General features: G+C 43.5%; 1 protein-coding gene across 11 annotated transcripts in view; it reads right to left on the bottom strand.

Annotated features, from left to right (window-relative positions):
• The window catches only part of LOC128660491 (NKAP family protein CG6066), a 739752-nt gene that overhangs the window by 140398 nt on the left and 583368 nt on the right, over nucleotides 1-15986 (bottom strand). For all 11 annotated transcript variants that reach the window (XM_053714374.1, XM_053714373.1, XM_053714371.1 and 8 more), the window contains one exon: nucleotides 7308-7415. In XM_053714374.1, coding sequence (XP_053570349.1) covers nucleotides 7308-7415 — 108 coding nt within the window. The remainder of the gene's footprint in view (nucleotides 1-7307; nucleotides 7416-15986) is intronic.

Here is a 15986-nt window from a genome sequence, read left to right on the forward strand (position 1 = left end):
CAGACTTCATCTTGTGTAAAGTAACAGCATTCCTCTGATCTGCTGATTTAGTGTCTGCTGCCAGCTGCAGTCTGACCCTGTGAGAGAGCTGTGGAGAAGAATGCAGACAAAGTAAATGACTGGCAGACCTTGGAGTTTCCTTTCAGCCTGTGCAGATGAATCCTGTTTAGTGGTAAGTATCCTCTCCCCTTGTCATACTGACAGGGCATTCTGTCCATCACAGAAACTTATAAACAGCTCTTCCTGTGGATTGCAGTTTCCTATGAGTTGTAACTGTTTAAATGCATGTGGATTACCTTAAAGGGCCCCAACATTTATGTGCATCAACTGGTACCCATCAGCCATTAGGGTGAAGCCTTAGGGTGGGTTCGCAGGTGGTTTGGGAGGGTGCTGGGCCTGGTTAGAGAGAGTTGGTGTGTTAGTATTACTTGCCTTACTTTTATTTGCCATAATCCTTTAATACATGTTCATACTGTTTTACTGTCATTACTGTGTGTGTTGTAGTTATTTATTATGTTCCTGTCTGGGAAACCCATTCTTGCCCTGGATGCCCAGTCAGGTGGAGGCACTGCCACAGTCATGTACCCCAGGTAGCGGAGACTCAGGATCAGCCTGCAGAGCACATGGAGGTAGCTGGGATAATGACCCACAGGGGTAATTGTGGGCCTAGGCCAAACCCTGTTACATTTTGTGGTACTGCTGAGATAAATTGGGGTACACCCAGTAAGGATACGTTAATTCCCCGGCCCAAGCTCCCATTTGTGACAGATTGGGCTCAGCAACAGAAGGTACCATTGCATCATGCAGTGATGATATGCCAGGTACCTCCCTATAGTGAGATAAAACATGTCACCAAGTGTGTAGAGATTGTACTGGGAATAGAGATGGCTACCATCAGAGATATCCTGCATGATTCATACGGTCAAACTTACATGTTAGTATATTCCCATGCAGATTTGAGAGGCCGTCATAGGCCTTCATGTCTATACCTTCTGGAAACAGCTCCTGAAGGATGTCGCTTAGTGTATGCTCTCCCTGATAAGGAGGAAGGGGTTACACTGCAGCAACCCTCCAGTATAGGCCTAAGAGACTTTAATGTATCAAATTATTCCCAGATTCTGTCCCCTTTGTCAGAGAAACCCGCCAGGAGATTACCGGTTACCCCTGTAGAGACTGGGGCCATCCCCAAACGAAATGTCTACTTTTCCAGTGTGCAAGGGACAACTGCCCCTAAGACCCCATCGCCAACATTCCCAAAACCAGGTGATTCCCTATTGAGAGCCTGAGAGAGTAACATATCTGAAATACTGCAAAAACTCTCAGAAGCCATAGTGACGGCTACCCATACCCACAGTTACCGTAAGCTGAAAGTGTTCCTGCCGGGGAGGAACCCTTTAAGGCCTGGAAGGATAATGCTGTACAATTATTGGAAGAATGGTCTTGTACGGATAACATAAAAAAACAACGGATAATGGAGAGTCTTCGTTTCCCAGCTACGAATATTATAAGGCTGTTTAGGGGAGTGAATGAACAAGCTACCGCACAAGATTACCTGAAAGTTTTGCAGGATGTGTATGGAAAATCAGAGGACTCTGATGATCTATTAATCAAGTTCCTAGCCACTAAACAGAAGGAACATGAGAAAGCTTCAGACTATATCAATCAATTACAATTGTCACTGGGAAAACTGTTTCATATTTGAGCAGTCACTCTGAATTGGATGCTCAACTATCCAAACAAATTCAGAAGGGAGGCCTTAGCAATGATCCAGTCATGATCATGTTAAGAGTTAAGTTGGATGATCAAGTCTTGTCCTATTCCACACTGATCCGAAAAGCAAAAATACTGGAGAAACAAATGTCCCCATCTCCTCCACAAAAAGGAAATTCTTTTAAAGCCGCAGAGAAAGAGGATATGGAACTGTCCATCTTTAAAAAGAAGGTAGCTGAATTAGAATTATTGTCTAAGTCATCGCCAAGAAGAACAGATTATTCTCCTACCAGGAGGCAGCACTGCAGGGAGACCACAGGAAGGTTATTCCCAGAGGAACAGTCCCCCTGAGGGAACTATTTTAAGTGTGGAAAATCAGGGCATTTCAAGCGGGAGTGTCCCACTAATTCATCAGAGACAGGAGTGGAAGTGCTAGCTATTGAGCTGGAGGAGGCCCAAGTTACCAGTCCTTTCAGGAAAAGAGAAAAAAAAAACATGTTATCTGTGGGGGCCAAGATCGGGCCAAAATCTCTGATACAGTTACAAATAGAAGATATTCATGCCTCAGCCTTGTTAGATACTGGATCCCAGGTCACCATCATTAATAGAGACTTTTATGACCATCACCTAAAACATATCCCCCTGGAGCCAGCAGGAGAGTTGCAGTTGTGGGGAGTGGGATCTCAGGCCCAGCCTGTAGAGGGATGTATAAGAGTGACAATAACCATCCCACAGTTAAACACAGGAATGATCTGCCCTATGGAATTGGAAGCTCTTGTATGCCCCATGAAGAAAACAATGTGTGCCCCAATAATTTTGGGTAACAACGCAAGAATGGTGCAGGACATATTCAGGGCCTACCTAACTGAAGTGGGAGATGTATCTCTAACCTGACTGATGGAAGTCAGCCCTGTTCTAGGGAAAGAGTGCAATCGACTAGCCCTACAAGCTAGACCAGGATCATGCCACTACTCAGGTAAAGAACGTTTATTTGTAAGGCCTGGAGAGACTAAGACTCTACGAGCCATAGCATCCATGCACCATGAAATATCAGGAGGAACCAGGCAATACCTCATTGAGTCCTTGCCTAAGGAGGATGCAAAAAAAGGGTGGATTCTCATACCTGAGGTGAAAGACTGGCGGAATCACTGGTGTAAAGATTTTCCCATAATGATAAGAAATTTAACACCCACAGAGATCAGAATTGATCGTCACCAAAAGATTGGTGTGATTCACTTGTTAGACCAAGTCTCTTCAGTAATGTCTGTAAAGGCAGAACAGGGGGGTGATCTTGAAGGACCTATAGTTTTTGAACTGGAAGATTCTCTTCTACCACAAAAGTGGAGAGATAGCCTCCGATCCAAATTAGCTACTCGAGAGAAAGTCTTCTCCAGGAAAGAAATGGATGTGGGATGTGCTAAGAGTGCCACACATGCTATCAGACTTTCTGACCCAGCTCCTTTCAGAGAAAGATCAAGGAGAATACCCCCTCGAGATGTGGAAGATGTCCGGGATATACTTAAACAGATGGAAGAATCTGGCATTATTAAAGAGTCCAGAAGTCCATATGCCTCACCCATAGTGGTAGTTAGGAAAAAGAATGGCACAGTCCGGCTCTGCATAGACTATCGGACTTGAAACAAATGGACTGTGTCAGATCAATATACGCTGCCACGGATAGAAGATCTGCTAGATGCCCTTTCTGGAAGCCAGTGGTTCAGCATCCTGGATTTGAGGTCTGGGTATTATCAGGTACCCATGAAGGAGGAGGATCAGGAAAAGACAGCTTTCATCTGTCCCTTGGGATTCTACGAGTTTACCAGGATGCCCCAAGGGGTCACTGGAGATCCTGCCACCTTTCAAAGGCTGATGGAGAAGACTTGGGGGATATGAATCCCAAAGAGTGTCTAGTCTATCTTGATGATCTCATAGTGTTCGGAAGGACACCAGAAGAGCACGAACAGTGATTGCTGAAGGTGTTGGATCGACTCTAAGCAGAGGGTCTGAAATTATCAATAGACAAATGTCGGTTTGCCCAGAACTCTGTTACATATGTAGGTCACATTGTTTCCGCACAAGGTGTGACAACTGACCCGACCAAAATCGAAGCGGTGATGAACTGGCCCAGGCCAGATAACATCAGTGAGCTGCGCTCATTTCTTGAATTCTGCGGTTACTACTGGAGGTTTGTGAAAGACTATTCAAAGATTGCTCGAGAGCTACACAACCTGTTAAAGACTACCTCTGATATAGAGGGTGTTAAGGTGCCAAGTCCTAAAGACTCCTTCGGAAAGAAATGGACCTCAGGATGCAAAGAAGCCTTCATAATCTTGAAGAAAAGACTCACAGAAGCTCCTGTATTGGTGTATGCAGATCCCGAGAAACCATATGTGCTCCATATTGATGCCAGTATGGAAGATCTAGGGGGCGTACTGAATCAAAGCTACCCAGAAGGGTTAAGACCAGTGGCTTACATAAGTAGAAGTCTAACTGGTGCAGAGAAAAACTATCCGGTCCATGAGCTAGAATTCTTGGCGCTCAAGTGGGCAATTGTGGACAAGTTACATGACTATTTATATGGAGCAACATTCGAGGTAAGGACGGATAACAATCCGCTTACTTATATTCAAACAACAGCTAAGCTGGATGCCACAGGACATAGGTGGCTGGCAGCATTGTCGAACTATAGTTTCAGCCTTAAATACAAGCCAGGCCCTAAGAATGTCAGTGCGGACGCTCTGTCCCGCAGACCTGGACTTCCTCCTTTATGAAGAAAAGGAGGAATGGGAAGAAATCCCTGTGCTTGAGAGGCAGGATGAGTTCTCTGAACTCAGAGGAATAGACTCCATATGTCACTCCCCAGAAGCCGTACCAGAGGTATTCTGTGCTCCAGCAATGCTCCAACAGTGGTCTCACATAACCAATTAAGACAAGAAGAAAGCCCAGTCACAGGACTGGTATATAGGGACAGTCCTCAAGGCAATGAGAGCCAAGAACCCTAAATTACTGAGTTCCCTTCCCATTGGACAAAGAGATTTGTACCGGAGAGAATGGAGTAAACTACATCTAGAAGATGGAATCCTTTATAGAATTATAAAATACCATGACCACCCTGGTCGAAAGCAGCTAGTGTTACCTCATAGATATTGGGGAATGGTCCTGAGAGCCCTCCATGATCAACATGGGCATCTTGTGGTAGACAAGACCTATGGCCTGGTACAAGACCGGTTCTATTGGCCTCGCATGAGAGAACATGTTGAACATTATGTGAAGACCTGCAGAAGATGTATTCAGAGAAAGACTCTGTCTGTGAGAGCTGCCCCTATGGGCCACCTGAGAAGTAGTGTGCATGGACTATCTATGTATTGAGAATGATACTACCGGAACTGGGAATGTTCTGGTAGTAACAGACCATTTCACCAGATACGCTCAGGCTTTTCCCATTAAAGACCAGAAGGCTCTGACCGTAGCCAAGGTCCTCTGGCAGAAATATTTTGTGCACTACGGTCTGCCCAATCGAATACATTCTGATCAAGGTAGAGACTTTGAGAGTAAGCTGATCAAAGAACTGTTGGATATGTTGCAGGTTCACAAGTCCAAAACAACACCCTACCACGCTGAGGGTGATGCCCAGCCTGAGCGTTTTAATAGGACACTCCAAGACATGCTCGGGACTCTGAAACAAGTGGAGAAGCGGTCCTGGAGTAAGCATGTAGAAGCCATGGTCCACGCATATAATTGCACAAGGCATGAGTCTACAGGATTCTCACCCTACTTCCTAATGTTTGGAAGGGAAGCCAGACTACCGATAGATGTCCGGTTGGGGGTTTCCCCAGATGGGACAAAGTCAGACTCTCACTTCCAGTATTTGAGGGCCCTCAGACAAAACCTTCACAGTGCCTACGAGTTGGCCACTCAAGCTGCGGCAAAAATGGAGGAACGCAACAAAAGATACGATACCAAAGTGAAGCATCGGGAAGTCCAAGCGGGAGATAAGGTTCTCCTCCAGAATCTAGGGGTACCTAGGAAACACAAATTAGCAGACAGATGGAAGGATACCCTATTTGAAGTTGTGTCTAAGCTAAAGGGGCTGCCAGTGTACAATATAAAAGGCCGGATCAAGGCTTGGCATAGGAACCATCTACTACCAATAGCCTATATCGATGAAGAGGAAGGGAGTAGTAGTGAATGGGAGAAAAGCACAACAGGGAGTCCTGAAAATGAGGCAGTGGAGACCCCAGAAGCTCTTAGTGCTGATGATCAATTGTGGTCTCCTCATGCTGAGGAAACACAGCACTTTCCTTCCTCTCCTCCATTAGCCTCCTCTACATTGAATCCCAACAGCCCCAACTTTGTGCCTGGGACCCCAAAAAGAGACTCTTGTATCATGGGAAAGCCAGGGCCTCAAGCATCTGGTGACCTCCCCACCTAAGTGGCCAGAGCTGAAGATTCCCAGGCACATTCTGGACTTCCTCAGAGAGAACAGAGACTGGGTACTAGAATACGACAGCCTCCCAGGGTTCTTACTTACGATCAAGTCGGAGAACCCAGTTATGTACATATGCCACAGGTAAAGTCTAAAATGGTAGATTTTCTGTATGCGGTTGCAGAAATTATGAATGTTGGAACCCCTCTGTACTAGAGTAAACTGTAAGATAGTTAACATGTGTTTATAGGACTGTTAGTGCATTTATTATTATTTATATGTTTTTTTTTTCAATTTACCCTCTTGGTGGAACCTTGCCAGTGGAAGGCAAGGATTTTACGTGTAGTCTCTACTGCACATGACAGCTTCGGATAAACACACTTGGCCTTTAATATTATAGGATATATGAAAGGACTTACTCTCCAGGGAAGGCAGAGTAACCAACCCTGATTTTCTATATAGAGATAGCATACACTGTTAGAAGGTAAGCAAGGACTACCTCGCCGTCTTTTAAATGCTTACAGCCACCATTACTCTTACTAAAGAGATTGACATGGACACAGCTTGACCCCAATCCTTGAAAAGTACCCATTAAAGGATTAAATATCTTCAGACACAATCTTTGCACTTTCTCCCGTGAAGAGGCAAAGAGAATGACTGGGGGTTATGGGTAAGGGATGTAACACTTAACAGCTCTGCTGGGGTATTCTTTGCCGCCTCCTGCTGGCCAGGAGGTGAATATCCCACTAGTAATTGGAATGAATTGTGGACTCTCCATGCAATAGGAAAGAAAATAATATTAATAAGTAACTTGTAGATTTGACGTACAATCTAATTTAACAATTTTTTGGCGCTCCTCTGCGCCTAGGTGAACGTGGGAGTAGGAGAATTTCAGTCGAACTTGCCCAATTTTAGGAGCTAATGATAAGGGCATGTTTAGGCTCAAATATTGGAGAACATCAATAATAAAACTTGCTCTTGCTGTACAATACAATTACAACTGTATCTCATAAAATAAGTACCATAACCAGATAGAATACACTGCAAACATATAGCATGTGGCAAGAATCAATAAAGCAAAAATATAATCTATCCCAAAAATGCATTATATGAATATAACGCTTTTGATCTATGTTTTGTAGACTTTTCATGTTAGTATAGACTTACGTACATCTTCCAGTAGATGCTGTTGATGATACTGCTTTAAAGTGTCACTCAAGCTCTCGGACAGGTTCAGGAGAATAGAAGCCTCCGATGGTGAAGTTATTTTAAAATATTTCTGAAAATGCAAAATACAAGGTCAAACAAACAAATACTTTATAAGTATCCTACCTTTACCTATGAATACTTGTTCATCTGAATGGGTTTGGTCTTGTGACATTCTTAAAACTACTAACTTATTTTTTGTATTTAAAAAATAAAAAAAAATAAACAACATAAAAAAAAAGTTTTAATCTATGCTGCATTAAAGATTTGACATGAGGTGAAAGATGACTTATCTATGGGTTATTTCTTAGCAAGTGAAAAGATAAAAAAAATGGTAATTTGACTTTAAAGCACCAAAAATTGAGTATTATAACTGTAGGATAAAAAAAAACTATGCTCAATGTAATACTAGTACAAAAAATTAAACTTCTACTTGCATACAGTGATTGTTAAAACTGTTATACGCATTGGTGTTACAATGGAAGTAAAAATAATGTTACGGAAATGGTTGAACAATATCTCTGGCAGTTTCTATTTAGCGGACACTGTGGCCTGAAGGACTTTCCTGCCAAAAGCTGTTTGTGAAGAAGCAAAAACATCAAAAACCTTAAATCTGGAAAAAATATGCAGCAAATCTCCTCCAAAGATAAAGAAGTTGCAACAGCCCTGGTAAAATAGGCTGTGATGCGCCAAGTAGGCAACTTTCCCACCACCAAATAAGCCTTGTGATTCTAGCCTACTTGCCCTTACAAGTCCCGGAGTAGTGAACATCCTAACTAGAAGGCTGTTTAGTAGCGTGAAGATGGAACTTCAAAAGCCCAGACTACATCAAGATTATGTAATAGACGCTACATAGGGCTAGCAGGATCTGGACACAAGGAAACAACAACAATTTCCTGATTGATGTTTACTGCAGAAACGATCTTAAGAAAATCATATTTAGTACCAAGTACAGCTTTATCCTTGTGAATAATTAAAAATGGAGAATCACAGGACAAGGTTATCAACTCAGAAACTCTCCTACGAGGCCAAGAAAAAACTAAGAGAGAGATGGGAGGGATTTTAAGCTCTGACATGGGTTCCTGACTTCCTCCTAGTGGCTGGAAATATATCTAATATGTTATCAAGGACTGTGGACCATCATCGTTTTACGAAAGAAAAAACTACTGTTGCAGGGAACTGACATTCCTCCCCTCCAAACAATTCCCTAATAATAAGGGACATATAAGCTAAACATCTGACAAAAAGCAAGAAGAAAACATAGACAACTCAAGACATAAGCCTGCTGCCCACAATATTTATTGCACAAGAAATTACAAGTGCAGAGCAGGGCCACTCAATCACCAAGAACCTGCAACCTCTGAGGTGGTGAAGAAGCAGCACTCATATGCATGAGTGAGTCTCCACTACATTTCTAACAAAGCAGTATCCACTGCTTAATACATGGAGCCAATGGCAGTTCTAGAACTTGGGAGCTAACACAGGTGGTGAAGACACTTATATGAAGCCCTTTGCTATTCAATGCTACACAAGCATTTGGAGGTGCATAGCACCCTCAAGCACCCCCAAAGAACCGCCACTGAATGGAGCCATTTGAGAACTCCCACAACACATATTGTGATCCACAGGGTTACCTTAAAGACAATCAATGGAAGTTAACCTAGTAGTATTGAGGCCTAAAATGGAGCCCTTACAAACTTGAACTCATGGGACACACTTCCTAACTACTGGTGCAATGAAAACACTGTGATGTGGGGTATCCCAGAAAAGGAAGACACCTAAAAAATCAAATTATTATCTATTATTTATAAGGCACCAAATATTTTACTCAGCATAAAGCAGTTGTAAATTACTATTATGGTTTCCGTTTATTAGATATATAGTATTTTTCTTATGGATCTCAACTGCAGAATAGAGGATATGTAAGGATAGATAAGATGCAGCTTCTTGGAAGCCATAAGAACAAAGTGTTGTTCAACTGTACAGACAAATGTTTAGGGCTCACTGTAAAACAGCTTCACACGTTAATACAGAGGTGTGGCAATAATTAGAGATTGCTTATTCAGCTAGGATGTACTTCAAAGTTGATACAGTGTGGATGAACCATAGGAATACGGTTAAGTAGCTACAAAGTATTAAGAGAGTTGGTAACAATTCGGTTACGAGTCTGGAGATGGATCCAACTATATGTTGGCGGAGAAGACTTGCAATTAAATTATCGAGAAGTGTTGTTTACAGCAGGCTTCGATGAAAGATAGCTCACTAGAGGGATGATAGTCCGGCTGCAAGCAGAGTTAGGTATGCATGGGAAGATGTCCGGAGAATGAGAGGCAGCAACGGACTTAGGGTGATAGTTACGTCATAGGTAACAGGTGGTGCTAGCTGTGAAAACCAAAATAAACTGTCCGGTATAGAATGTTATTATAAGCAAGCGGTGTGCAGGCTTCGTTTTAACAGATTTCACTAAGGAAAGGAAGGAGTAAGCTGAGACTTCACACAATAATGGTAGCATAGGTTTTTGGCAAAACTTTGACATAGAAAGCAACCGTTACTTGGTTGTAGATGGTAGCAAACCTCTAGGAATATAAGTCTGTTAGATGACACGAGAATTGATCTTGTCGGTTAACAGTTCTTTGTAGAGGTTGAAGGAAAAGCTGGAACCACAGCAATAAGTTATGTCTTGAGCCAGTAAGAGAGAGTTGCACGAAACTTGATTGTCTCGCACACACAACTAAATTACTAAGCACCTGTGGAGAGGTGTAGTAAGGCTATATAGCGTGAGTTAAAGGGATAGGATCCAGAGAGGTTTGTTAAAGGGACAGTAACATGACATCCCCCTCCTCAAGGGAGCTGCCCAGCAGCTGTTGGGCGAGGTCTGTCTGGGTTACGTCTGCGGAACAGAGAGACAAGACCAGGGGCCTGCAAGTTCGTTGAAGGTTCCCATTAGTCCAACTCAGGAAGATAGCCCTTCCAATGGACTAAGTATTGCAAACGACCCCCGGAGAGTCTGGATTCGAGTATGTGTTCCACCTTATACAGATCGTTATCTTGACATAAGGAACTTGGGGTTTGAACCATAACCTTGGAACGTGCAGGTAGGTGGGGTTTAAGCAACGAAACATTGAGTGGATCCAATAGGAAGGAGGGAGATTGAGAGTCATAGTGTTTTTATTTACGAATCTGGTGATCTTAAAAGGTCCAATAAAAAGTCAGCTACATTTTTTACAAGGGGTCCTAAGCTTGAGGTTTTTGGTAGACAGCCACAACTTGTCACCAACAGCATAGGAGGGAGCTGGCCGTCTCTTGGAGTCGTAGTGTAGTTTTTATGTAGCTTGAGCATCTTTGATGTTCTCTTTTAAGATGCAGAAAATCTCAAGTAAGGAGTTTGTGGTATCATCAACTTGTGGGCAGGTACTGTCAGCTTGAGGAATAAGATGGAAGGTTGGATGATATCCATAATTTGCATAGAAAGGAGATGTTTTAGTTGATGAGTTAGTGGTATTGTTATAGGCGTACCTTGCCATGGGCAGCAAAGAAGACGAGTTGTCTTGTTGGAAAGAACATTAGCATCTCAGGTATTGTTCCAACCATTGATTAACCCGTTCCGTCTGGCCATTAGTCTGAGGGTGAAAAGTGGTACTGTAACAGTGTTCAATTTGTAAGTCTTTACATAGTTCTCTCCAGAATCGGGAGGTTAATTGTGTCCCTCTGTCAGTCACTACAGTGGATGGTAAGCCGTGAAGTCTTACAACATGTGTGAGGAATAATTAGGTCGTCTCAGCTGAGGTTGGCAATTTAAGGTAGGGAATAAAGTGTGCCATTTTCGGGAGCAAATCCACAACAACTAAGATAGAGTTATGTTATTTAGAAAGTGTTAACTCCACAATGAAGTCTATTCCAACTATTTGCCAAGGTCTGTCAGGAATTTGGAAGGACATAAAAAAAACCATAAGATTTAAAGACCGTACATAGTAATAATAATATACCCTAGTCACAGGGAGGGGGCGCTAATAAGAGAGCAAATACACTAAATATGTAAAAAGTAATATAAATCCTAATTATTATATAAATACCACAATCAAATATATATGATATAAATATATAGGATATGCATAGAATATCCTAAAGGTAACAATAAGATGTTGATATGAATATATTGTCACTTTTGACAATGTGATATACAGAAAGTCCTCTTTAATTCCAAAGGAACAGATGCTGGCTGCCTCCTCCTCACCGACTGGATGAGAAGAAGGATTGGGACAGAGAGAATGAACAACAATTTCCTAAATTAATATTTCTAACCGAAACCACCTTAGGGAGAAACCCAAATTTAATACGCAGAACTGCCTTATCTGCATGAAAGATAGGTAAGAAAGGTAAGGCGAATTACACTGCAAAGCCGAGAGTTCCGAAACTCTCTGAGCAGAAGAGATAGAATAAGAAACAAAACCTTCCAAGAGAACAACTTAATATCTATGGAATGCATTGGCTCAAACGGAGTCTGCTGCAAAACTTTAAGAACAAGGTTAAGGCTTCAAGGAGCAACAGGTTTAAACACAGGCCTGATAAAAAAGATTGAACATCTGGCACATCCACCAGACGCTTATGTAACAAAATAGATAATGCAGATATCTGACTTTTCAAAGAACTGACAGACAACCCAGACCTTCCAGGAGAAAGGACAAAAAATTCCACCCAGACCTTCCAGGAGAAAAGACAAAATTCTAGGAATCCTGACCCTACTCCAAGAGTAGCTCTTTGATTCACACCAATAAAGGTATTTACACCATACCTTATACCTCTTGCGAGCCTGCAGCATGGTCCCAATGACCGACTCCCACGCTTAGCCAGAACTAAGCATTCAATCTCCAAGCAGTCAGCTTTGGATGGAGCAAAGGACACTTAACTAGAAGGTCATTTGCTCCATCCAAGGTGGAAGAGATGACATCTTCACTAGGTCTGCAGACCAGATCCTGTGAGGCCAAGAAGGAGCTATTAGAATTATCAACGCTCCTCCTTGATACGAGCAATGACTCGTGGAAGGAGCGGAAACGGAGGAAATAGGCATGCTAGACCGAAAGACCAAGGTATCTATCAGAACAGCCTGCGGCCCTCATGACCTTGAACCGTACCCTTGGAAGCTTGGCGTTCTGCCGAGACACCATCAGATCCAACTTCGGCGCCCCCATTTGAGGGTTAACCTGGAGAACACCTCTGGATGGAGAGACCACCCCCAGGATGAAATGTCTGTCTGCTCAGAAAATCCACTTCCCAGTTGTCTACTCCTAGAATGTGGATGGCAGATAGACATCAATTGTGAACTTCCGCCCACTTAATAATCCGAGCCACCTCCTTCATGGCTAAGGAACTCCGAGTTCCTCCCTGGTGGTTGATGTAAGCCACTGAGGTGGTGATGTCCGATTGGAAACTGATAAACCAGGCTAAAGACAACTGAGGGCAAGCCATCAGAGCATTGTAAATTTCTCTCAACTCCAAGATGTTTATGGGGAGAGCGGACTCCTCCTGAGTCCATAGACCCTGCATCTTTAACGAGTTCCAGACTGCTCCCCAGCCGAGCAGGCTGGCATCCCTGGTCACAATCACCCTGGAAGGTCTCCGGAAGCATGTGCCCTGAGACAGAAGCTCCTGAAAAAGCCACCACGGGAGAGAGGCTCTTGACAACTGATCTAGATCTATCCTCTGAGATAGATCTGAATGGTCTCCATTTCATTGTCTGAGCATGCATAACTGAAGCTCTCAAATGGAAATGAGCAAAGGGTATGATGTCCATGGAAGCGACCATCAGACCAATTACCTCTATACATTGAGCTACTGATGGCCGAACAGTAGACTGAAGAGAGAGGCAAGAGGAGAGAATTTTGGATTTTCTGACCTCTGCCAGAAAATTTTTCATAGACAGGGAATCTATTATGGTCCCTAAGAAAACCACCCTTGTAGCTGGAACAAGGGAACTCATTTCCAGATTCACTTTCCAACTGTGGGAATGTAGAAAAGACAACAAGATCTCTGTATGAGAGTTTGCTTGTTGAAAAGATGGCGCCTGAACCAATATGTCATCCAGGTAGGGTGCCACTGCAATTCCTCGAGACCTGATCACTGCCAAAAGAGCCCCCAAATTCTGGGAGCTGTGGCAAGGCGCAACGGAAGAGCCACAAACTGAAAGTGTTTGTCTAGAAAGGCGAATCTCAGGAACTTGTGATGATCCCTGTGGATGGGAACATGAAGATACGTATGCTTCAGGTCTATGGTCGTCATGAACTGACCCTCTTGGACCAACGGAAGAATGGAACGAATGGTTTCCATTTTGAAGGACGGTACCTTAAGAAAATTGTTGAGGTACTTTAGGTCTAAAATGGGTCGAAAAACATAAATTATGCTTACCTGATCATTTTCTTTTCTTCATATGGAAAGAGTCCACAGCTGCATTCATTACTTTTGGGAATTCAGAACCTGGCCACCAGGAGGAGGCAAAGACACCCCAGTCAAAGGCTTAAATACCCCTCCCACTTCCCTCATCCCCCAGTCATTCTGCTGAGGAACAAGGAACAGCAGAAGAAATATCAGGGTGAAAAAGTGCCAGAAGAATAAAAATACCAGACGCCACATAGTAAAAACAAAGGCGGGGAGCTGTGGACTCTTTCCATCTGAAGAAAAGAAAATGATTAGGTAAGTATAATTTATGTTTTTCTTCATAAATGGAAAGAGTCACCAGCTGCATTCATTACTTTTGGGAAAACAATACCCAAGCTATAGAGGACACTGAATGCAAAACGGGAGGGTACAAAAGGCAGCCCATTCTGAAGGCACCAGGCCTACAAACCCTACCCAAAAAAACCTGCTTCGTCCGAAGCCGAGAAAACTTTGAAAAAAGGGAAAAGGCCCCAAGGACACTGACCCGTGGATAGTCCATAAGCCTTGCTAAAGACTGCAGAAATGGACACGACTGAGCCAGCCCGCCTCCAGGAGACACCGTTGCCCAGCAGTCTGTCCCCAACAATCCACCCCTTACTAGAGAAAGGGATCAAGCCCCCCAAAAAAACTCCCCCCCAAAAAGGAGAAAACCAAGGAACTGAAGGGACCCCAAACATAGTGCAAACGGATCCAAATGAAAAAGGGAACCCCGAGAATCAAGCCAAGCTCACAGAAACCCAAAACGATCTTGAGAAACAGGCAGGTAAAGAGAATCTCAGTACCCACAGGGGGTATGCCAACCTCAAGTAGTGAAGCCACAAAATCTAACCACTAGACCAAAACAGCAGGCTTCTCAGACCCCGGATTACAAAAAAAAAACCACACGGTTAAGACCGGGAACAGAAACCGAGAAGAAAACTTCTCCTAAATACAAAATGGAACCACATCTTAAAAGACAACTGAAGACAGAGTCCTTAAGTCACAGATAACTCAGAATATCGAGATATTCAGAGACTGGACACATGCAGCAACCCAGACACCCCTGAGTCAACCCACATGCCACAGTCATACCAGGATGACTCAGAAAAGAATACTTGCAGACAAGTAAGAGCAGCTGAAAAAAAATATCAAACCCTATTGTCACACTGCTAAACAACCACTAAACAGTGGGCACACTACAGGCTATCCGAAAGCCGTCAGTCCTTCTCAAATATCATGAACACAGAGAAAGCACAGAACCTCAAGGAGGCTCACCAATCAAAAGACCCGAGGACGGACACATCTCAGATCTTGCTCCACACCGGACCAGCTTAAGCGACAGGAAGGTCTGAAAAAAACAGGGGAACAGAAACACCAACCCCTAGGGAAGGTCGGAATGGAGTGAACTCTGTCACCCCGAAATACCTGTTCCAACATCCTGCACACAGGACAGGACAACCCTCTAGAGAGAGGAACCCCCCCTTCATAAGAAGGACAAACAACCTCCCCAAAAGGTAGGGCACCTATAAGAACAAAAAACATGTTCACAAAGCATGAGTCAAGTCTGATGACAACAAAAGCCAAATTAAAATCATCCAGACGTACTTAAGAACACTGAAAGAACTCCCCACGAAGAGGAATATACATCGTTCAAAGGACAAGGCAAGCAATAAGCAGCATAGCTGAGAGCGCCCAGAACCTGGCCAAGCTGCTAGCAGGCTGAACAAATCATTCCTTAGGCCATAGCCTATGTTCCCTGGGAAAAACTGGATTGCCCCGAACAGCCATAGGATCATAAGATGCTAGACCTTCAAAAGATCCCAAACAAAACTATAGGCCCGAGCCCCAGAATTGTTTACCAAACCACACCCCAGGGAACACAAATACCCCGTCTGAAAAATCAGACCTCACAAAGGAATAACCGGACTAACTTGGAGAACGGGGACAAGACTCACTCAGAAATCCCACCCAAAGAGAAGAGAACATCCTTTACAGGAGTCCAACACTCCAAAAAAGAGCTAGGGCACGACAGAGGCGTGCCAAGGCTCTAGAAACCAAGGGATAACATCAAGGACAAAGAGCGAGAAGGACAAAAGGCTAGACTCCATATCTCCTCAGAGACCATACCCAAGGAAAAAGAATGCAAAGCATCCCAACCCCAGTAGAAAAACCCCTAAGCGAAGCTCGGGGAAGGAGACCACACAGCCTAAACTCCCTGATAGGAAAAAAAACA

Source organism: Bombina bombina, chromosome 5, assembly GCF_027579735.1.
Source record: "Bombina bombina isolate aBomBom1 chromosome 5, aBomBom1.pri, whole genome shotgun sequence".
NCBI lineage: Eukaryota > Metazoa > Chordata > Amphibia > Anura > Bombinatoridae > Bombina > Bombina bombina.